At 40.7% G+C, this 24961-nt stretch overlaps 1 protein-coding gene across 2 annotated transcripts in view; it reads right to left on the bottom strand.

Annotated features, from left to right (window-relative positions):
- Positions 1 to 2109: 2109 nt before the first annotated feature.
- aebp2 (AE binding protein 2) overlaps positions 2110 to 24961 on the bottom strand; it is a 64406-nt gene continuing 41554 nt past the window's right edge. For both annotated transcript variants that reach the window (XM_078419968.1, XM_078419969.1), the window contains exons 6-9: positions 23185 to 23252; positions 15344 to 15457; positions 8961 to 9050; positions 2110 to 3498 (exon numbers count right to left, since the gene is read on the bottom strand). In XM_078419968.1, the coding sequence (XP_078276094.1) occupies positions 8999 to 9050; positions 15344 to 15457; positions 23185 to 23252 (234 nt within the window). In that variant the 3' untranslated portion in view covers positions 2110 to 3498; positions 8961 to 8998. The remainder of the gene's footprint in view (positions 3499 to 8960; positions 9051 to 15343; positions 15458 to 23184; positions 23253 to 24961) is intronic.

Genomic DNA, 24961 nt, shown 5'->3' with positions numbered 1-24961 from the left:
TGGGCACTCGGCGAAAACCCACAAAGTTGCAGGGAGAACGTGCAAACTCCACAGTCAGCACCAGAGGTCAGGATCAAGTCCCTGGGACTACGCGACAACAGCTGTGCCACTTATGAATAGCTATCAAATCCCTATCGTTACGATGATAAAACTTGCAGCAAGTAGGTTGCATTTGAAATTAAGTTAGGTACACATGCTGGAAGGAGTAGGTTGTTCTGAAAGGATTAGATAAGATGGGTGGGTTCCGAGAAAGATGGAGCGTAAAAAGAGAACACCATGGCACAATGTAATCAACAGTTCACGATGGCTATCAAGTCAATTGGTGGTGGAACTTAGAGTGGTTGTTGCTATCTATGGGGAAGTAGAATTTATGCTTTTGGTCGACACTCTCCATTATGATGGGATTGGGAGCGGGTAGGAAGATGTGGGAAGTCCAAGAAATAGAGGCTATGCAAGAGAGGGCTCTCGTAACCACAGTGGAATGGAAGCTTGGTTTGCTGATAAAAGTTTTTTAGGGCATTTCAAATGTCTGGAATGGAAGGCATCATTGCGAGAGCAGAAGTGGTGGAGATGAAGGAACTGGGAGAGATGTCATCCTTACATGAAACAAGGGGGGGGGGGAGTCAAGATGGCTGCGAGGGTCGGTGAGTTTATAGCAATTATCAATGGATAGATTTCCTCCCGAGATGGAGAAAGATTGATCCAGAAGAGACGACTGACAGAGATGGTCTGAGCGAAGTTGTGAGTGTGGAAAGTGATGATTAAAAAACGGCCGAGTTCCACACGAGTGCACCAATGCAGCCATTATTGCAACAGAGAAAGAGGTAGGGAGTGGTGCCAGGAGGTTGGGAATAAAGACTGCTTCACATAACAGTAAAAAAAACATGTGTAGCTTGGGCCTATGGTTACACCTTTGATTTGTGGGAAGAGCTGTCAAAAGCTAAGTTTTTGCAAAGTAAGAACAAGTTCTGTCAAGAAGATGAGTATTTGTGGAGGGAAACTGGTTGCATCTTTGCTGCAGAAAGAAATGGAGCACTTTAAAAACCTTCCAAGTTGGGGATGGGATGGGGGTGGAGGTACGTAAAGCTTGAATGCCCAAAGTTAAGATGAGGGAGAGGGAGCCAGGGAAGTGGACTTTGTCAAAATGGAGGGCATGCAAGTTGCTGTGTATGTCAGTATGAAGAGATTGGAGAAGGAAAGACAGGATGTATCACGATATGAGGTTATATGATTTTGTTCCAGATTCCAGCATCGACCATCATTTGTGGATTAGGTTTATTAGTCACATGTACTGAGGTATTACGAAAAGCTTTTGTTCGCATGCTACCCAATCTCTTATCACATCAGATAATACCATACATGAATAGAATCAAACCAAACTCAAGTACAAAAGGTAGTGTGAAGAGATAGAGTGCAGAAATAGTTTCTCAGCATTGTAGCAGAACAGTTCCAGAATAGACATCCAATGCCGCGCGGTGTGGTAGGATGGAGAATCAGGACTGAAGACTAGCTTATGGAAGAATCATTCAAAAGACTGGTAACAAGAGTGGGAAGAAGCTGTTCCTGAGTCTGAAGGTAAGTGCTTTCAAGTTTCTGTATCTTCTGCCCTAGGGGAGCAAGGAGATGAATGACCAGAGTGGGAAAGGTCCTTGATTACATTGGCCGTCTTCCTGAGGCAGTGTGAAGTGTAGATGAACTCAGTGGTGGGAATCCGATCTGTGTGAGACTGCGCTACATCCACAACTCTCTGCAAGGGCAGGGCAAAGCTGTTCTCAAACCAAGCTGTGATGCAGCCTGACAGTGTGCTTCCGACTGTCCATTTCTTGAGGTTGGTTAAGAGTTGTGGAGACATATCGACTTTCCTCAGTACACCTGAGGAAGTAGAGGGGTTGGTGCATTTTCATGGCTATCACTTCAATGTGGTTGATCCACGACAAATCATTGGTAATATTTACATCTTGGAACTTGAAGTGGCTTCCTTTTGAGTGCTTTCTCCTTCAGTGGATGAACTGCATCGACCAGCTCTCAATAGTTAAAGATTTAATTCAAACAATTTTTATTCTATACAATAACGCAAACTAAAGAAGACAGAAAATACAAAACCTTCCAGTTGGTACTTTATTATATTTAAAAAAATAACTGATAAAGCAGTGGCTTTGATTTAGACGCAGAACAAAGCAGTGGATACAGATGAAGTGCTCGGGTAAAGATACATTGCGTGAAGGGCTTACAACTGTATGAAACAAGGTTACTTTAATGAAGGCCTTTTTTAAAGAAAGGCTGCCTCTGTCAATGAAAAACTAGCCTTCTGTACAGTTTAAAGACACAATCCAAGTCATGCTGATTATATCCTGCACAAAACTTTAAGACACTAGCAGTAGTATTAGGCAGTTGCAGCAAACTGCAAATGTCCTTTTATAATTAGGAAAGGTGCTATTTTTCAGGGAGTCAGGGAGAGTTTGTTAACAGATTTTCTGCCAGCTCAAATGAATTACATTATCCTTCCAACATTTGTTCTACCATAATATATACATTTCAAAATTCGTTTCCATGCTCATAAAAGATAAACCAAAATTAAAATCTACAGTACATTTTAAAGTATAAAAATATATTACAAATCTGCAGAAATATTTACAGGCAATTTACTATTAACTATATGCAACTCTTTACGCCTTCTGAAACTAGGTCTAGGATGTTACAGAATATTCTAGAAATTCTCATTTTCGTACAAGTAAAAATACAGACTCTTTTCATGTGTACACATAAGCATGAAGATTAACAACGATGCAAACAGTTGGTTAATTCCGACTCTAAGATCTTCTATGCAGTAAGCTTTGGTGCATTGAATTAAAACTTTCTAGCCTTTATTCCCCCAAAAGATTGCCATCCTAAATTGGCAGTAGAAAGTAATCCATTTTCAATGATGAGATCAGTTTCATTTAAAAAGATTGAATTTATATTTAAGAGTTCACAGATCTTAAAGTCAAGACCTTTCACTACCAAGTTGTTTAAAAGATACAGATTTAAAAAAAACAATACAATGCGTCCAGTTAAATTGAGGCATTACTGCACACGTAATAATCAGGAGAAAAAAAAGTTTTCTGAATTTCAATCAGAAGTTAGCCAGATTATTTTTTATTTGAAAACCCTTGTAAAATTTGAGATCCTGATTTGAGATTAGGAAGGGGCACAGCCTGAAGCAGCGGGCAAACAAATCTCAGGAGAAAGTTCCTCATTGCACTTTCTCCCGTTAGATGTCAAGTATTCCCTGTAGAGTTTTTCCATTGTACCATCGAAAAGGTGGGGTGCGAACCCAACTGAAGCTGCAGATCCGTTCTCCCAAAGTCTGCTTTTAGTACAAGAATCAGCTGAGACTGGGTGGGGAATAACCGATTCTAATGTGCAATATTCTATCCCAGTCTTGGTGGCTGAATGTGACACCATTTTGGTTCCTGGATCAGACCTTACCTCCTTTTTAGCCTCTTCTGTGGCATTGTCCTGGGAGAGTAGATGGAGAAAAAGAACATAACATTATTTTAAGTAGCAAAAACAGCCACATTTCTAAAATCATTATGCTGGGAAAATAATTTATGTAGCTTAAAATGGATTTCAATTATAGTCCAAAACCAACACTTTGGTCCAAGTCATCCATGCCATCCAAGATGCCCTTCTTAGCCAGTCACATTTCCCAGTGTTTAACCCATATCCCTCTAAACCTTGTGTGATCAGTCTGAAGAAGGGTCTCAACCCAAACGTCACCCATTCCTTATCTCCAGAGATGCTCCCTGTCCCCCTGAGTTACTCCAGCATTTTGTGTCTATCTTCCCTCCAAACCATTCCTATCTATGCATCTATCCAAGCATCTTTTAAATTACTTTATCGTAGCTGCCTCAACTACCTTCTCCAGAAGCTTATTCCATATACCCATAATCCTCACTGAAAATGTTGCTCCTCAGGTTCCAATTAAATCTTGCCCCTCTCCTTAAACCTGTATCCTCTGGTTTTTTTAAATTCCCCCACCCTGAGTAAAAGACTGTGCATTCACTCTCTCTTTCCTCATGATTTTATACACCTCTATAAGATCACTCCTCAGCCTCTTGCGCTCCAAGGATCAATCTCTCCCTATAGCTCAGCCCTCCCAGGTTCTGGCAACACCCTCGTAGATCTTCCCTGCATTCTTTTCAGCTTAATGGCATACTTCTGATAGTAAGATGACCAAAACTGAACACTACTCCAAATGTGGTCACACCAACGTCTTGCACATAACATAATGTCCTAATTTCGAGACTCAATACCCTGACTGATGATGGCCAGTATACCGAAAGCCCACTTTATCACACTATCTACCCATGACACTACTTTCAGGGACCCATATACCTGTACTTCTAGACCCCTCTGCTTTACAACATTCCCCAGGACCCTACCATTCACTGTAAAGATCCTGCCCCGGTTTCACTTCCCAAAATGCATCACCTCGGCTCTAATCTGCATTGAACAACATTAGTTATTCTTCAGCCCACTTGCCCAGCTGATCAAGAGCCTGTTGTCATTTTTGATAACCGGTTTCACAAAATATACCACCCACTTCAGTATCATAGTATCAATTATTTAATCCATCAGTGACATTTTTGTATTATGATACAGTATTATCTGACATGATTGAATACTATGTAAAACAAAGCTTTTCAGTGTACACTAATACACACTATAGACCCAATCTTAAAACCTAACTGTTAGATTAATTGTCTCCATTCTCAACACCATTTTACTGATGCATACTAGTTTATTTACTACTGTACCAGAGTAGTTGATCAATGATTTAAAAAAAAAATAAAGAGTTGAAACATTAAGATATTAATACCAGAAAGCGGAAACAGCAAGGTAGTGGATTTGGCTGGGCCACTGTAGCAAAAGGTCTTTTTTTTTTTAACCCAGGGTAGAGCATCTTATTCCCATGAGAAAAATAGATAGGGTGAATGCAGTCTCTTCCCCCCCCCCCCCCCCCCCCCCCCCACCCCAGAGTAGGGGAATCAAGAAGAAGTGGGCATAGGTTTAAAGTGAGAGGGAAAAGATTTAATAAGTACCAGATGGTCAACCTTTATTCACAAAATGCTGGAGTAACTCAGCAGGTCAGGCTGCATCTCAGGAGAGAAGGAATGGGTGACGTTTCGGGTCGAGACCCTTCTTCAGACTGATGTCAGGGGGCGGGACAAAGGAAGGATATAGGTGGAGACAGGAAGATAGAGGGAGATCTGGGAAGGGGGAGGGGAAGAGAAGGACAGAGGAACTATCTAAAGTTGGTGAAGTCAATGTTCATACCGCTGGGAAATATGAGGTGCTGTTCCTCCAATTTCCTCCGCAGCTCCGCTCTTGCTCCCCCTCCCCCCATTCGTAACAAGGACAGAATTCCCCTTGTTCTTACCTTCCACCCCCATCAGCCAGCATATCCAACAAATCATCCTCCAACATTTCCGTCACCTCCAACGGTACCCCACTACTGGCCACATCTTCCCACCCCCTCCCCTTTCTGCGTTCCGCAGAGACCGCTCCCTCCGTAACTCCCTGGTCCACTTTTTCCTTCCTACCCAAACCACCCCATCCCCATTCCCCTGCAACCGCAGGAGATGCAACACCTGTCCCTTTACCTCCCCCCTCAACTCCATCCAAGGACCCAAACAGTCTTTAAAGGTGAGACAGAGGTTCACCTGCACTTCCTCCAACCTCAACTATTGTATCCGCTGCTCTGGATGTTAACTTCTTTACATCGGCGAAACCAAACTCAGGCTTGGCGGTCGTTTTGCGCAACACCTTCGCTCAGTCTGCGTTAATCAATCTGATCTCCCGGTGGCTGAGCACTTCAACTCCCCCTCCCACTCCCAGTCTGACCTTTCTGTCATGGGCCTCCTCCAGTGCCATAGTGAGGCCCACCGGAAATTGGAGGAACAGCACCTCATATTTCGCTTGGGCAGCTTGCAGCCCAGCGGTATGAACATTGACTTCTCCAACTATAGATAGTTCCTCTGTCCCTCTCTTCCCCTCCCCTTCCCAGTTCTCCCTCTATCTTCCAGTCTCCACCTATATCCTTCCTTTGTCCCGCCCCCTGACATCAGTCTGAAGGGTCTCGACCCGAAACGTCACCATTCCTTCTCTCCTGAGATGCTGCCTGACCTGCTGAGTTACTCCAGCATTTTGTGAATAAATACCTTCGATTTGTACCAGCATTTGCAGTTATTTTCCTACACTAGATGGTCAACCTTTAATGGGTATAGGGAACGAACTACCAGAGGAGGCAGTTGAGGCATTTAACACATTTGTAGAAGTACATGGACAGCAAAGATTTAGAGGGATATGGGCCAAAGATTGGCAAATGGGACTAACTTAGATGGGACATCTTAGTTGGCGTGGATGAGTAGGCTAAAGGGCCTGCTCATGGTGCATGACTAACAAGTCAATTTAACAATTTACATTCTGGATTTTGTTCATCTGGTTGTAGTGTCCACAGATCTTATGGTATGAACTGAGAAAAAAAAAATCTTCAAAGTAATTCTGAGAAATAAATGAAGGATTTTAAATTCTTAAAATTTTCCACCTCTTTCCCACCCCTCAAAAAGAAAACTCATCCCAGAAAGCACCAAAAGTGACTTTTGTCCACACTTTCCAACACAGAGGTATGCATGCAACTTCTAACTTACCACCAGTCACATTCAATAGCCACAAATTGACAAAAAAGATACACCAGGAACTTGGACGATAAAAGACTGCTTGCATTCACTGCCATCATGCACCACAAAGCAGGTCTTTCAGCCTACTCGTCCATGCCAACCAAGATGAACCATCTAAGCTAGTCCCATTTGCCCACCTTTGGCCCAAATCCCACCAAATCTTTGCTGTCCATGTACTTCTACAAATGTATTAAATGCTCCAACTGCCTCCTCTGGTAGTTTGTTCCCTATATCCACCAACCTATGTGAAAAAGTTGACCGTCAGGTTCTTATTAAATCTTTGTTGGGTAAAAGGACACAATTGTCTGGCCATGACTTGCTGTTTTTGCTAACCATGATCAAATTCAAACTTGGTTCAGAAGGGGGAACAACTTGAACATCTCCCCAAAAGGTTTCTACCTTTAAAATATGGGACCTTGGAATCCATAATGAATCCTACTTGATGTCTGATCATTCTGCAAATTATGAAGCAAGAAGCATAAGCTCCCAGATGGTACTTCTGTGGCAGTACACAGCTGAACCACCACTCCTAGCTCCGATCTACATAGTTACCTCAAGAGATGTACTACTGGTTAGTAATTTGATCATTTAATCCCTTGTGCTTATTTTGCCACAATGAGATCATGATCAATCTTAACTCCATCTATCTGCTTTGCTCCAACGCAGCAATAAACATTTGCCCGGCAAAAATTCCAATCAGGTCAGATTTAAAGCAAATGAGAAAACATCTCTTGCTTTTTGAGGATATTTGGCCTGTCTCTGACTACGTCCTTGATAATGTCTTCTCTTCCTCCAGTAGGCAAAACGCCAAAACTCAACATTAAGGAATAAAAGCTTTTTGTTTTGTAAAGTTTCTCCTTATGACCCACGCACTCATAAATGATTCTGGTGAAGGAAAACAATAAACTGCAAAGGTACTCGCATGGCCAAGTAGTTTTTGTGGAGCTAATATTTCAGGTCGATGAGCCTTCACTGATTCTGAAAGACATCAATCTGAAAATGTTAACCGTTTCTCTTCCAAAATGCCATCTGCCCTGCTGAGGATTTCCATCAGCCTTCATTTAATTTTTTTTAGAGCCAACAGTATTTTGAACATATTGCACACTATCCACATATTCCTTTCAATGTATTATCGAACCACTTGATAGGTCTGGTGAAATATATTTTCCTTAAAAAGGGCCGAATGCCTACTCCTGCACCTATTGTCTAAATATGTTAGACCTCTAATAAAGCTTAAATTTGATCAGCTTTATAGCTTACTTTAGACAAAAAGTTGGAGTAACTCAGCGGGACAGGCAGCATCTCTGGAGAGAAGGAATGGCTGACGTTTCGGGTCGAGACCCTTCTTCCTAGCTGACCATTTTTGGACCTAACCATTACATTTTAGAAACCTATATAAATTGATGCTCAAAACTTTGGACCTCCAAAAAGGAGCGTGCACAGGAAAGGAAAGTTGGCAATGACTAAAGCTGAGAAGGAGCAGAATTAGGAAAAAGAATACCATCGCTGACTTCACAGTGCATTGAGTAGGTATTGTTTCTCTTTGGTATGTCAGAATTTCTGTCGTGGGGAAAAAGGTTTATTACGGAATAAGTAGAAGATAGATGGCTTGATAAAAGATTTTTTAACATATTCTGAAAGTATTAACGTTGTGCTGATTGTTAATAGTTCAGAATGCAGCTAATGACTTCAAATCAGGACATCTGTATTGACAGGCTCATTTTGAGCCTCTGCAGTTGTTAAAGTTGATCCCTGCATCAGTTTATATATTTTGAACATTCGCTTCATTCAATTTCTATCCCTTATTACATAAAGTGTACTGTAGTACACTATAGTAATAAATACAAAATAACGTGAGTTTGAGTCAATTTTGCTGCCACGAGTTTTGATAATATGAAACCACAAGAGCAAGTCAAAATTTCAAAGCTGATGAGGCTTGGCTCTAAACATTTTGAAAATCACTGTTAATATTTTTGAAACTTGAAAAATTACCTTCCGACACAATTTATCCGTAGTTTGGTGGAGAGGTATCAAATGGAAAATACAATCAAAAGATACATATTACAATATACTGAAGGTTGTATTAAGTTTCTTTTTGAGACACAGAATTAATGTAAAATATTACTTTAAAATTTTAAAGATCGAGAATAAAACCTTTCTATAAAAATATGACCTGCCTTTCGGGTACACTTGCAACAATTCTAGTAGAATGCAGATTGAGCTTTATTTTGGCCCTACCTGTGCTGCTTCTTCTAGACTTATGTGAAGTTTAGTTGTCATGTGTCAACCATGGAGCCATGTTCATAATGTTGTAGGAAGCCAGTCGGTCTGTCAGTACAAGTAAAAACAGCTCAAAGCCGAATTATTCAGAAGTACAATACACTGCTGCAGCACAAAATTGTACTATTTGGTTTGCAGTGTTAAGACCACATAAGACAGTGCCCTCCATAATGTTTGGGACAAAGCCCCATCATTTATTAATTTGCCTCTGTACGCAACAATTTGAGATTTGTAGTAGAAAAAAAATCACATATGGTTAAAGTGCACATTGTCAGATTTTATTAAAGGGTATTTTTATACATTTTGGTTTCACCATGTAGAAATTACAGCTGTGTTTGTACATGGTTCCCCCCATTTCAGGGCACCATAATGTTTGGGACACTTGGCTTCACAGGTGTTTGTAGTTGCTCAGGTGTGTTTAATTGCCTCTTCAATGCAGGTATAAGAGAGCTCTCAGCACCTAGTTTTTATCCAGTCTTTCCATCACCTTTAGAAACTTTTATTGCTGTTTATCAACATGAGGACCAAAGTTGTGCCAATGAAAGTCAAAGAAGCCATTATGAGACTGAGAAACAAGAATAAAACTGTTAGAGACATCAGCCAAACCTTAGGCTTACCAAAATCAACTGTTTGGAACATCATTAAGAAGAGAGCACTGGTGAGCTTACTAATCGCAAAAGGACTGGCAGGCCAAGGAAGACCTCCACAGCTGATGACAGAAGTTTTCTCTCTAGAATAAAGAAAAATCCCCAACACCTGTCCGGCAGATCAGAAACCCTCTTCAGGAGTCAGGTGTGGATTTGTCAATGACCACTGTCCGCAGAAGACTTCATGAACAGAAATACAGAGGATATATTGCAAAAATGCAAACCACTCGTTAACAACAAAAATAGGATGGCCAGGTTACAGTTTGCCAAGAAGTACTTAAAAGAGCAACCACAGTTCTGGAAAATGGTGTTATGGACAGATGAGACGAAGATTAACTTCTATCAGAGTGATGGCAAGAGCAAAGTATGGAGGAGAGAAGGAACTGCCCATGATCCAAAGCATACCACCTCATCTGTGAAACATGGTGGCGGGAGTATTATAGCCTGGGCATGTATGGCTGCTGAAGGTACTGGCTCACTTATCTTCATTGATGATACAACTGCTGATGGTAGTAGCATAATGAATTCTGAAGTGCATAGACACAACCTATTTGTTCAAATTCAAACAAATGCCTCAAAACTCATTGTCTTGCTGTAGAATGAACCGCCGGCCAATGATCCCAAGCATACTGCTAAAGCACCAAAGGAGTTTTTCAAAGATAAAAAATGGTCAATTCTTGAGTGGCCAAGTCAATCACCCGATCTGAACCCAATTGAGCATGCCTTTTATATGCTGAAGAGAAAACTGAAGGGGACTAACCCCCAAAACATGCATAAGCTAATGATGGCTGCAATACAGGCCTGACAGAGCATCACCAGAGAAGACACCCAGCAACTGGTAATGTCCATGAATTGCAGACTTCAAGCAGTCATTGCATGCAAAGGATATGCAACAAAATACAACATAACTACTTTAATTTACACGACATTGCTGTGTCCCAAACATGATTGTGCCTTGAAATGGGGGGACTATGTATAAACACTGCTGTAATTCCTACATGGTGATACCAAAATGTATAAAAATGGCCTTCATTAAAACGGGCAATGTGCACTTTAACCACATGTGATTTTTTCTATTACAAATCTCAAATTGTGGAGCACAGAGGTAAATAAATAAATAATGGGTCTTTGTCCCATACATTATGGAGGGCACTGTATGTGACCGATTGAAAAGACAGGCTCTTAACAGGATGGCAATGTATATCACTTCATAAGTCTTAAGAATACAGTTATCTAAAGATTTTACCTTTCTATTATTTAAAAAAAATCAGATTCAGGTAACTATTGACATCGAGCTTTAAGAAAATTCCAAAGCATTTTCCATTCAGCGCAAATGCAGGATTTTAAGTGCAATATTTCCATTCCTTCTGATCTTGGGAATTAACCACAGAAACTATGGTTAAAATACAATGAGTCTTTCTGACAATCACACAGGGCAACAGCAATGTAAAGTTAATGATCAACACTGACATGCTCAGTTTGAAGAACTTGCTTCATACACAATAATAATTTAATTCTTGGGGTATGTTGAGCTGCCCAGGGTGTTTGTCTTTCTGAAGTTTGCTTTATCAATGTTTTAAAATCAATAGGAAGATTGAGTCGTTGATGGAATTTGATGGATCTTTGAATTATATTAAATGAATACCAGTCTTTGGAGAGAGAACAGCATTTAACAGAATAGAACAAAATAGTCGAGTACCCATTTTTGCATTTTAGCAATACAAGATGTTATAAGAAATGTGTTCAAAGATAAGAGATTTGGGAAGGATGAAAAGAAAGCATGCTTCCACTGTTTTAAGACTTAACAAAATTAAAATTGTGATAATTTGATTACAATTAGCTCAATTGGTTTGAATGGCACAATGAATAGAAAATCAATGATTAATAAGACTTCCAGTTAGCATTGGATAGGGACTTGCAAAGAACACAAAAAAAGTAAAGCACAGGAACAGGCCCTTTGGCCTACAATATCTGTGCGGAACGATGCCAAGATAAACTAATCTCTGCCTGATTCTCTCTGATCCACATCCCTGTATTTCTATGTACCTATCTAAAGGCCTCTTAAATACCACTGTTGTTATCACCTCGGACAATAACAACATTCAAAAAGTACAAATCCGTATTGAAGTCCATATAGATTACAGCAAGACCTTGATCTCAACCACCTTCTTCGTTACTTCTTCAAATAACTCAGATTCATGAGAATGACCTCCCCACCCTGCTGACTATCTCTCCTAGGCCCATGTTTCCAATGTACGCATATCTTATCCCTCAGAATCCTCTCCACTAACATTATAACCACAGATGATATGCTTACTGATTTATAGTTTCCAGGAATTTCTTTACAGATGTTCATAAGGGAATAAATTGTCGTCTAGATATTATTCAAATATATTTTTCAAAGAAAATCTCACACAAAAATATCAACCCACAATAGTACAGCATTTCTCATTTATTTCAAGCATGCTTTTTTACTACCTTGAAAGTATCTCAGGAATATTCTCATGTGTTTGCACTGTTCATTCCCCGAGGCAAATTTATTTGTACTGAAAATGACATTGTACATTCAAGCCTCAGCTCAGAACCAAATAAAGTGGGACAGCATTCACTTCAATAAGATCATTAGCCAGGATTATTAAAAACAGATTAAGTGTCAATGTTTGGTGTAATCTTGAATGTTTGCATTTAATTTCTTGTGGTTCAAGTTTGCTTTAAAATAAATTCTTTCAAAAGATCCTTTAGTTATTTCAGAGAGAAATAGACTCAAGGAACTGCAGAGGCTGATTTACAAAAAAAGGCAAAGTGCTGGAGTAACTTAGCAGATCCGACAGCATCTTTGGCAAATGTGAACAGGTGACATTTTAGTTTAGGATCCTCCTTTAGTCTGAAGGGTCCGATCCAAAACATTACCTATTCATGCTCACCAGAGATGCTTCCTAACCCACAGATTTACCCCAGCACTTTGCATCTCAAAATATTTTAAATTAACTTTATCTTTTTAAGATGTCTGTGGCTATTTTAAATATTTAAAAGCAGCAGCAAAGTCCTTGGCAGCAATAAATTGCCAACTGGCTATCAGGATGTTCCAGGGCAAAGTCAGAATATCTACTGGTCCACACCCAGTCATTACTCAGGATTTGCTAAACAAAGCACATTACAGCATAGACCCTTCGGTCCACAATGTCTGCGCTGAACATGATGTCAAGTTCAACTCATCTCCTTTGCCCACATGCAATCCACATCCGTTTATTCTCTCTATATCTTTGTGTCTACACAAAACCCTCTTAAACACCACTATCGTGTCTGCCTCCACCGCATTCCCCCTGCAGCACATTCCAGGCACCCACAACACTAAAATAAAAACTTGCCTCACGTCTCCTTTAAACTTTGCCCCTCTCAACTTCACTTAAGGGTTTTGGCATGAATTAGATCCACACAGCCGCATATGGTTATTGCGGCTGTCAAAACAGCATTGAGGTGGTTCACCTTGAGCCCAACTAATGTTTTATTTCCTTCTATAGATTAGGGAGTAGCAGCAACAGTAATGGGACCTATACTTAAATCCGCAAAGGTAAGGGGTATACCTCCTTTCCTTGGGCTGATTCAGTATCCATTTTCAACAAGAGGGGGACAAGTGCACAAAATGCATGCCGAATAGGGAACTGTAATCCTTGTCACTGGCATCACTTATAACTGGCCAATTTTGGAAGGATACAGAAGGATACAGAAGCCAGAGTACAGCAGATGCTACCCACACTCACCAACCCACCAGTTGTAAATGAAACTGCTCACATTACAAAGACGATACTGCAGCATTTTTCTGAAGATAAAGCGCCAGACTCATATTGAAACCATCGTTCATGCTTGGTGTATGACCCTAACATTATGCTCAATGAGAGTAATTCAGGTTGGCCGAATCCAAGTTCTTTTTGAGTTCGCTAGAGTAGAAAGGCATTAACAGCAGTTATTTTATTTAGTCACTGATGTGAGCATCACTTGCAAGCTGACATTAGCCATCATTAGTTGCTCTCCGGATTGAATAAAAATGCAAAGTTCTGGAGGAACTCAGCAGGTCAGGTAACATCTGCGGAGAAAACGGACTGGCGATGCTTCGGGTCGAGAGCTTTCCTCTGACAGGTCCTGACATGAAATTTCACCTATCCATTACCTTCACGGGAGTTGCCTGACCCGCTGAATCCCACCTGCACTTTGTGTTTTGCTTGAGATTCCAGCATCTGCAGTTCCACATATCACCAAATTGAGCAGCTTGGTGGGCAGTTAAGTCACGGCGGTAGATTTATGTGTTGGTTGCATGTCGGTTGCACATAGGATGGCAGAGTTACTTCCATGGAGGACAATTTAGCAGTTTAATGCTCATCATTCCTGACATTACTTCATAATTACTTTAAATTCAAGTCAACTCTGTGTCAAGCATTTAGGTTTTCGGATATTAATCCAGTAATGTACGAATTGCTGTTATAATGCTAAAAGTGTGGAGCCATGAGAGTGAAACAATGAGGCTGAAATGCAATACATGGAAAAAGGCACTTCCACAACCAGTGGACCAGAACGACAATGCTAGTCTATTATTAACAACATGGGGTGGGTTGGATGCGACATGAAAGTCTCCTTAATGACGAGAAGCTGTTGCATGCTGATGTAAAGCACTTGTAAATATCTGCAACCAGGAACATCAAATGGATGATCCATCTTGCCCCCCCCCACCCCTCAAAGGCCATGACCCAAGCAGGAATCAGCCAGACCACCAGCAAATCTACAACAGAATTCATCTCAAGAACATAATGTCCCACTCCACCATTCAATAACATTGCAGATGATATTTTACCTCAGCTTCACTTTCCTGCATTCATTGCATAACCATTGAGCTATTAAAGTTTATCATGCTCAGTCTTGAAATTGTTTTGTTTCTAAGCCCCGAGACTACTCCCACATGAAGAATTCAAAAGATTCACTGTAAATGTTTTTTCATCTCTGTCCTGGGTGGCTGGCCCTTTATTTTTTTGGATTAACCTCTGGTCCCAAACACGAGTCAAAACATCGAGCCAGTCAAGCCCTTGGAGAGTTCTGTTCCCTTCAAATACTTCTAATATTTCTAGTCTCCAACACTGTGTCCACATACAATCTCAAAACCTTTCAAAAAATCTAAACAGTTAAAATATAAAGGTGCATCAAAAAAATGCACCTCAAAAGTGGCATATCCTACGATATCAGGAATAAAGTCTTCAATTATAGAAACAGGAAATTTATGTTCGGCTGGCTTATCAATTTGATAAGTCAGTTTGATTTTTGTCAATTATATTTCCACAAAAGTATTTCCACATCTCCCATATGCACGTTATGAAAATGGAAAATAAATTTGCACGTTATGAAAAGGGAAAATAAATTTGCCAATGTACCCATGAGGTGAATAAATGGATTCTCAAAGGATACGGTGCTTGAATTTTACCCTGGCATACAGATTACAGATGGTTTCAGAAAATGTTTAAAGCAAACTGCACGAGAGACAGGAGAATTTTAAAGTCCGCAATCATTTTAAAAGGAAAATAGGGATGTTTATCTGAACTAGTATTCTCCTTTGGCAAGACATGATTAGTGCCACAGCTCAAATTGTGAGTAGTTTACTATCCACAGTATTATTGATTATAAGATATTAGAAATACACTTCAAACGTACCGATAAATGTTTGGATCAAGGAGTAAAGCAGCATCCTGTGGTAGTTTTGACAAGTGAACAGTTTTCGTCCTCAGTTGTGATCTGTCATTTTCATTCACCCATACATCAGGCAAACTGTAAAAGAGAGCAAACAATTAATACAAAACAATTTTGCATTGCCTCAATGCATGGTAAAATAATTCACTTGTATTAGCAGATGCCTGTTCTGCTGGCAAATGAACTCGGCCCAAAACACCCATTTCACTTATTGTTTTGAGAACTTGCATCCCTCCTGTTCCTTCGCTTTTGATCTGTCCATGCAAGTCTAGACCTCAGAGGGCCAAACAAACAAACACTTTACCTCCAGTACACCGCAAGTACACGTGCTGCTTCTCTGTCCACAGAAATTGCCTAACCTGCTGAGTATTTCAAACATTTCAGCTTTTGCTTCAGATTTCATGCATTGGCTGTTTTGTTTTGCTTATTGATAACAAATGATTAAAAAAAACCTCTCAACATTCAGCCAATCATATACCCACCCGATTCTTTAGCGAGGAGCTAGACTGAATATGCGTATACAGTACAAAAAGGTTTTGAAGCAACTGATCAGCCGTTGAAGTGCCAGCTGATTGTGTTGTAAGAGTAGGACAAAAAACAGAATCCTGAAAGAGGGAAAACATTACATTTAATAAGCAAATTTAATAGGTTTCAACCTAAAAAACTGAGTGCTGATGCAGGGTCTCGGTTACATGTGATGACCTATCCTTCACCTCCACAGGGGCTGCTTGGTCCACCGAATTCTTCCACCAGCTTTTTGGTCTATATTCCAGCATTTACAGCCTCGTGTGACTTCATCTAACTACAAAAACAACCGCAGAAACAACTGGAAACCTGAAATAAAGTGCTCCAACACTCAGGTGGCGAGGTAGCATTTGCAGGTAAAAGAAAATGAGAAGGTTGCAGCTTGAAAATATTGCAGAACTGGATATAAACTTCCTTTCCAAATGTGCTGCCTGACCTGCTCAGTATTTCCAGCTGCTTGCTTTTGATTTCTCCAATCTCTGCAGCAGTCAAACAATTCACATTAAGTCTAATATGTGCTCTGGTGTAAACTCTATTTATTTTTTTTGCACACAAATGCTGAACTTTCACAGCAGGTCATGCAGCATCTCTGGAGAATGTGGATAGGTGATGTTTCGAGTCAGGGGCCTTCTTCAGACCGAAGACATAATTGAAGGGTCCCAACCCGAAACGTAACTAAATCATGTCATGCTGTCAGACCTGATGAGTTACTCAAGCAGAGTCTTTGTTTGGAAACCGGCACCTGCAGTTCCTTGTTTTTCTCTCTTAATTTCTTTGCAACTTCCGTCCTTTTTATAACATGAAGAGTAACACTAAATTTATTTAATTGTATTCCATACGCAATGTATCCGTGGTTCAATAAATTTATCGCAACTTGGATTTTTCCACTTCTAGAACACAGGAAAGAAATTTAAACTTTTTTAAAAAAACACTGACATCACTACTTTTGCCAATTTGAGATATGCATTCCATATGTTCATGTTTTTACTCCGTTCAGACAAATAGAGCCTGGTATGCACTACAAATCAGGTAGTGCACGACTTGATTCCTCCTGTCAAAATGCAGAACCACAACAAACAATACCTCGTAGATTTGCCTCAAATACAAGCAGAAACATGCAAACTTCAGTCCTTTCGTTTCCTGTTCCAGGAAAACAAATAAAATGTTGAATGGAATGCAGAAATATTTTTTTCCCAAAGCTGCCATTTGAAATCATTTAAATGACTGCATGATGATGTTTAGCAGTTTCTTTTGCATATTTACCAGATTCATTTCCGTTAATCAGTTGTTTTATAATTACTTCCACAACCAATTACTAAATGCATGCACGCTGCCAAGATAAGTGTTTTATTTACATTTCTTTTAAGAGACTGGCAGAACATCAGCAAACTGGGTGGCTTTCATATCATCTGAAGGGAGCATAAAGAAAAATTAACCTTAGTTTTCCAGAAAATTCCTTGTAGGCACCCAAGACAATATGCTCTTTTATTAAAGTGCTAAAGCAATATCCTATTGATGTCAGGGCTGACAATTATGCAGACAAAAAAAACCACAAGGAATAAATCTGGGCGAATATCTGCGATGCAACTGATGAGAACAGCGTTGTCGATACACTAAATTACCTTAAGGTGTCTAGAGTTCTGTATTTTATCTTCTAAGATCCAAATGTGTTTGTTAGCATCTTAGAAAAAACCCAACACAAAAGCAAAATACTGCTGATAATAAAAATACTCAACAGGTCAGACGCATCTGTGGAGAGAGAAACTGAGTTAACATTTCAGGTCAATAACCTTTAACTAAAACTGAAAATCTGATCTGAAGCACAAAGCGCAAAGAAAGGGGCAAGAGGGAGAATTGAAGATCAGCAATAGGAGTAGTGCATGGGAGAGATTAAATGACAAGCAGGACCATGGTGCAAAGCGAATGGGGATGGCAAAGGCATGTATAGAAAGAAACAACGATCACGAGTGAATACGTAAATGGGAGGAGAATCTGAAATTGATCTCAATGGGAGTCTGTAATGTGCCCAAGATCATGTGCTGTTTTTTGAGCTTGTGCCAAACGTTTTGAAAAATGGAGGGGGTTGGGGAAGACAAGGACAGAATGGAAGCAGAACGGAGAATTGGGATGAAATTTGCTGTTCCAGTTGCAAACTAACCTCTATCCTCAGCTTCTTGGAATAGCACCCCATCTTTTGACCAACACATTACGACCTTCTGGATTCTATGTTGAGTTCCATTTTAGAGAAAGTTTCTATCACCATTTACACCACCTCCACTATGACTTTGTTTCTGAACTTGTTGAATCTTTCGTCTTGGACCATCCATTGTCACTTTAATCTCCCCTATCCTTGTTCATCTCCTTCATCCCATTCCCTTTGTTCCTTTTGCTGCATTTCAAAACCTATCTGCAAAACTTTCTGGTTTTGATGAAAAGTCAGCGACTTGAGAATTTTACTTCTCCGTCGATGCTATCCAACTTGAGCATTTCTAGGAATTTGCCTTTAGACTAAATTAGTAATTTGATTTTTTTGGCAGGGCAAATATCAACATTTTAACTGCAATTTCAAATTCACTCTTCACTGAGGAATCAATTTGCATTAAAGCAAGCTCAAAGGACCAGGGTTACCATCTTCACTATCTCCGGGTTACGATGATTTGGTTTTAGAATTTGAATGCAAATATATAGTTGAAGGTGAATTAGGGACAAATGGTAATTTTCATGAATTGAACAATATGCAAGTTCACTTTTCATTGACAAGTAACATCTATGACACAGGGTGCAGCATATTGAAATCCAGAAAAGGAACTAGTGCAGATAGCTCATGACGAATACAAGGATAAACTAACAGCGAGAAAGATGTAGGAGCTTTACTCCTCGCTTTCCAACTACTGTGAAGCAAAGGAAAACAGAATGTTGAAACTGAAAATGTTTATTCTGATAAAAAAATTGCTTTTTATCGATAGCCTTTTATATACTTCCATTATTTCCCATATTATGTCCTTAGAGGTTGGAGTTTGAACAAAATTTGCACAAATAGAATGATTTACTGAACAAAGAATACCAGCTAGAAGTTGTGACTGCATCCCAACTTAAAAGCTCCTTCACAAAGCGGAAAGCAAGTTTTATTAAACTGAGGTTTATGGACAGGAAAAGATTAGAGACTAACCAGGATATTATAATCCATTCTTGATGGCAATAAAATGACCTGAAAACCAAGTGATTCTTATCACAGGTTGGCAAGTGGGGAATCTCAGTGACAGGAATGCAACCTCAGTTGAGGACTAAATTGTAATATTCAGGACCTGATTAGAAATACCTGTAGCGATTTTAATATCAACTCTGCACATTCACATGTCCCTTGTTTGAAGGAAACTCCCAATCACAAGATTGTTTGGAAGAACACAAATGGTTAAATGTTTTCAAAGTAGTGCCAGAACCCGAATGCAGAGGTTCGTTATACAGGACGCAGCCATTCATCCCATTGTCAACACCCGCCAAATAATGAGTTATCTAGATTATTCTATTTCTCAGCCCAGTTTTGCACATACGACTCAGATCGTCACCCCTTTTTTATGGTGTGTTCCTGCGCTCCACCACCATTTTAGGCAGACAGTTCCAGACTCTTGGTACAACTTTATGATGGAAAAGATTTTCTCCACGGTTTAAAATTGGTCCCCCTCAAAGGAAATGCCTTTCTGTTCACTCCGAGTCTCTTATATTTGTGGACTTGATTAAAGCTAACCTCAAGTTTCAAGTCAACTGATCTCTTCCTGGTCTACTATTTCCTTCCTCAAAGTTAAATCTCATCAAACTTCCTCAATCATCTGTTACCTCAAATTCACATTTAATTGTTCAAATGCTACTGTCCTTTGTTTACTGTACATTTCTAGATGGTCAAATGGCAAGGATTTCCTCTCTAACCACACCCCAATAACATGCACATAGCAGTAACCTCAATCTCTTTTTTAAAAAGGGTACGATTTCACATTCACCACCTTTCAGCTGCCGACAAAGTGTGTTGGAAAATGATATTCAGAGTTGGCACCATTTCCCTCTGGGATTTATGTTTGACCCAGACCAGGCAATGTCTTTATTTTTAAAAGATACTGAACTTCTTAGGTTAACATCATGTCCAGAATTTTGCTTTATCTTCCTTAACGTCAAAGTCATTATCGGCCTCTTTGAAGACAGATGCAACTAATTTATAGAGAACCGTGCACAACCTCTGTCTTCAACATTTTCAATTTAAGTAGGAGTTCTAATGTAATCTTTTCCTTGTAGTTGAGAAATATCTCAGGCTTTTCCTTCATTTTATCCAACGACACGTGTGGGTCTTGTACTTGTTGAGATTTTTTGCAGTACTGAGCTTTTTAGTAAGGACCTTTTTGCCTTACTCATTTCCGGTTTCTTGACATGTATAGGAATGTATACTTCAAACTTCCTCAATTATTTTTCTTGGAACATTAGTTATGCCACACAGAACTCTCACCATCTTATCCAGGAATGCCACCCTAAGTTAATTTACTGACTGTGCTTTGAGCAGCTGCTTCCATTCTACCGTTGCTAAATTTACTCAGCCTGGAAAAAGTGTCATTACAATAGACAATAGACAATAGGTGCAGGAGTAGGCCATTCAGCCCTTCGAGCCAGCACCGCCATTCAATGCGATCATGGCTGATCACTCTCAATCAGTACCCCGTTCCTGCCTTCTCCCCATACCCCCTCACTCCGCTATCCTTAAGAGCTCTATCCAGCTCTCTCTTGAAAGCATCCAACGAACTGGCCTCCACTGCCTTCTGAGGCAGAGAATTCCACACCTTCACCACCCTCTGACTGAAAAAGTTCTTCCTCATCTCCGTTCTAAATGGCCTACCCCTTATTCTTAAACTGTGGCCCCTTGTTCTGGACTCCCCCAACATTGGGAACATGTTATCTGCCTCTAATGTGTCCAATCCCCTAATTATCTTATATGTTTCAATAAGATCCCCCCTCATCCTTCTAAATTCCAGTGTATACAAGCCCAATCGCTCCAGCCTTTCAACATACGACAGTCCCGCCATTCCGGGAATTAACCTAGTGAACCTACGCTGCACGCCCTCCATAGCAAGAATATCCTTCCTCAAATTTGGAGACCAAAACTGCACACAGTACTCCAGGTGCGGTCTCACCAGGGCCCGGTACAACTGTAGAAGGACCTCTTTGCTCCTATACTCAACTCCTCTTGTTACGAAGGCAACATTCCATTGGCTTTCTTCACTGCCTGCTGTACCTGCATGCTTCCTTTCATTGACTGATGCACTAGGACACCCAGATCTCGTTGAACTCCCCCTCCTCCTAACTTGACACCATTCAGATAATAATCTGCCTTTCTATTCTTACTTCCAAAGTGAATAACCTCAAACTTATCTACATTAAACTGCATCTGCCATGTATCCGCCCACTCACACAACCTGTCCAAGTCACCCTGCAGCCTTATTGCATCTTCCTCACAATTCACACTACCCCCCAACTTAGTATCATCTGCAAATTTGCTAATGGTACTTTTAATCCCTTCGTCTAAGTCATTAATGTATATCGTAAATAGCTGGGGTCCCAGCACCGAACCTTGCGGTACCCCACTGGTCACTGCCTGCCATTCCGAAAGGGACCCATTTATCCCCACTCTTTGCTTTCTGTCTGTCAACCAATTTTCTATCCATGTCAGTACCCTACCCCCAATACCATGTGCCCTAATTTTGCCCACTAATCTCCTATGTGGGACCTTGTCGAAGGCTTTCTGAAAGTCGAGGTACACCACATCCACTGACTCTCCCTTGTCAATTTTCCTAGTTACATCCTCAAAAAATTCCAGTAGATTTGTCAAGCATGATTTCCCCTTCGTAAATCCATGCTGACTCGGAATGATCCCGTTACTGCTATCCAAATGCTCAGCAATTTCGTCTTTTATAATTGACTCCAGCATCTTCCCCACCACTGATGTCAGACTAACTGGTCTATAATTACCCGTTTTCTCTCTCCCTCCTTTCTCCAGGTTAAAATTGCTAGTTTTGCCCTTTTTCATAACCATGCAGATGCCGGTAGACACCATAGCCACAAACTGCGGAGTAACTAAGCGGGTCGGGCAGCATTCCTGGAGAAAAGGAATAGGTGATGTTTCAGGTCAAGAGACTTCTTCACACTAACACAAATTATGATTTGCTGCCTCCAAAATATTTCCCGACTGCCACTTTCCCCAGAGTCATTTGCACTGAGTGTTATTCCTCCTCATTGAACTTGCAATTTACAGGAGGGCGGCACGTTGGCGTGGCGGTAGAGCTACTGCCTTTCAGCGCCGGAAACTCAGGTTCAATCCTGACTATGGGTGCTTGTCTGTACGGAGTTTGTCCGTTCTCCCCGTGACACGAGTGGGTTTTCTCTGAGATCTCCGGTTTCCTCCCACCTTCCAAAAATGTACAGGTTTGTAGGTTAATTGGGTTGGTATAAAATGTAAAATTGTCTTTAGTGTGCCAAGGGTAGTGTTCATGTGCGGGGATTGCCAGTCGGCACGGACTCCGTGAGCCGAAAGGCCTGTTTACACCCTGTATCTCTAAACTAAACTAAAAAAATTACAGATTGAAAGTATTTTGTTGAGTGCACTTCAAGACATCTATTCAATCTATACCCTTTTTACCGCTCTAGTTAACATTAGGATCTTAGCATTACGTTATTGCCTATGTTTTCACTTCTCAGAAACTAGTCTACAATTTCATGACTGGCCCTGCTTGTTTGGGACTTCAATCCACATGGGCTCATCTGTTGATCTTTCTCGTGTTTCATCCCTCCTTGCAGCTGTAAAAATTTCATTAATCAATATTGCCAAAAACTTGGAAAACCCTCAACCCCTGTCAGCCAGAAACATCCGTGCATTAAGAATCAAGAGTCCTACAGCACAGGGCAGGACCCTTCAGCCCATAATGTTCACCATGTTACCATCTAGCCGAAACCAATATGGCTGCACATTTCTATTCTTGTTCCCCGCCACTACGAAGGCAACGCATCATTCAGGAATGATTCCTGTGGCCAAAGAAATTCAAACTTCCACCATTTAACTATTCAATGCCCCTGCTCCATAAAACCGAGTTGTAGGTGTATCCCACAACACAGCACTTTCACTTGCCTTCAGATGTATCCCGTGACACTAACAAGCATCACGGAAATCTTGCATAAAATTGTGACATTTGAATATGAGCACAATTTTCAATTTGAAGAGAACATTGTACTTAGTTTCAATGACTTACATATCTTCGGGTGTCCAGTGAAGCAGTACTTTCACTTTTCCAGAATCTTCTTTCCTCCGTGCTATTACCTGGAAAAAATAAACATTTAAGTCCAAGAAAATCCAAGGTATTTTTACAATAACACAAGCAATAAACATGAAGTCTGAAGAAGGGTCTCGACCCGAAACGTCACCCATTCCTTCTCTCCCGAGATGCTGCCTGACCTGCTGAGTTACTCCAGCATTTTGTGAATAAATCGATTTGTACCAGCATCTGCAGTTATTTTCTTAAGCAATAAACATGGATCTAGCACAGGATTTCAATGGCACTTGCACTTTTCCCAATGAATGCTTCCCAAAATAAAGAGGCAATTGGCATGTTTAGGGATACAACAGGGAAAAGGGTCCTTCGGCGCACCGATTCCTTATTGACCATCGATCATCCATTCAAACTAGTTCTATGTTATCCCACTTTCACATCCACTCCCAACAAATCAGGACCAATTTACAGAGGCCAATTAACTTACAAACTCGCATGCCTATGGCATACGAGAGGAAATCGGAGCATCCAGAGGAAAACGTTGGGGGTCAGAGGGAGAATGTGCAAACTTCATACAGACAACACCCGAGGTTAGGATTGAACTTGGGCGTCTGGCACTGATGTCTCTATTTCAAACACAAATACTTTAGTACTGATACAACTCAGACTTGTCAACTGTGAACTTTAACTAAAAAACACAAAATATGAGACCTAATATCCTAAAGAAGATATCTCAATCACCCAGTGCCCACACCAACACGATCTGAAACAGCACCTATCCATGTTCTGCATTAATGTCGCCCGACCCACTCAGTTGCTCCTGCATTCTTATTTTTAAAAAACAACCAAATCTGCAGCTTCTTGAAGCAGCAATCACTACACCAAGATTCAGAAGAGGCCTCCATATAGCCATTGGTTTTCAAAGGAACAATTGGTGTTCAGCCATGCCCACTGAGTCCAGGACATGTGAGCATCATATGTATAAGAAAATAACTGCAGATGCTGGTACAAATCGATTTATTCACAAAATGCTGGAGTAACTCAGCAGGTCAGGCAGCATCTCGGGAGAGAAGGAATGGGTGACGTTTCGGGTCGAGACCCTTCTTCAGACTGATGTCGGGGGTGGGACAAAGGAAGGATATAGGTGGAGACAGGAAGATAGAGGGAGATCTGGGAAGGAGGAGGGGAAGGGAGGGACAGAGGAGCTATCTGAAGTTGAGCATCACCTCCTCTGTCACTTCACATCGTCACTGGACTCCTTGTGACGCTCACTGGATGGCACCTGAAGTGTTATCATGGGCATTCTATATCATTCACGGCTGGCATAGGCTCAGAAAGAGATGTCTTAGTGCTACGTAAGTTTTAATATTGATATTATAAAATTAAAACATTAAGATTTCATTTACTCAATTGTGGTAATTTTGATTTGTTTCTGCTAGATAAGCATTTAATAACTATACAGCACTTCATATCCATGGCCTCGCCTACCTTTTGCTAGCTGCGGCCTTCCTCGCCTACCCTCGTTTAAATGAGAGGGGCTGAGCAACACAAACAGTGAGAGGGGATTGTCACAAAATGCTGGAGTAACTCAGCGGGTCAGGCAGCATCTCTGGAGAGAAGGAATGGGTGACGTTTTGGTTCGAGACCCTTCTTCAGACTGATGTCAGGGGAAAGGGTGGAACAAAGATAGAATGTAGTCAGAGGCTGCAAGACTCGTGGGAGAACTGTGAATGGGGAGGGGATGGAGAGGGAAAGCAAG

This window comes from Rhinoraja longicauda, chromosome 23 (genome assembly GCF_053455715.1).
Source record: "Rhinoraja longicauda isolate Sanriku21f chromosome 23, sRhiLon1.1, whole genome shotgun sequence".
Lineage (NCBI taxonomy): Eukaryota > Metazoa > Chordata > Chondrichthyes > Rajiformes > Arhynchobatidae > Rhinoraja > Rhinoraja longicauda.
This window is presented reverse-complemented; position numbering and strand designations above follow the sequence as displayed.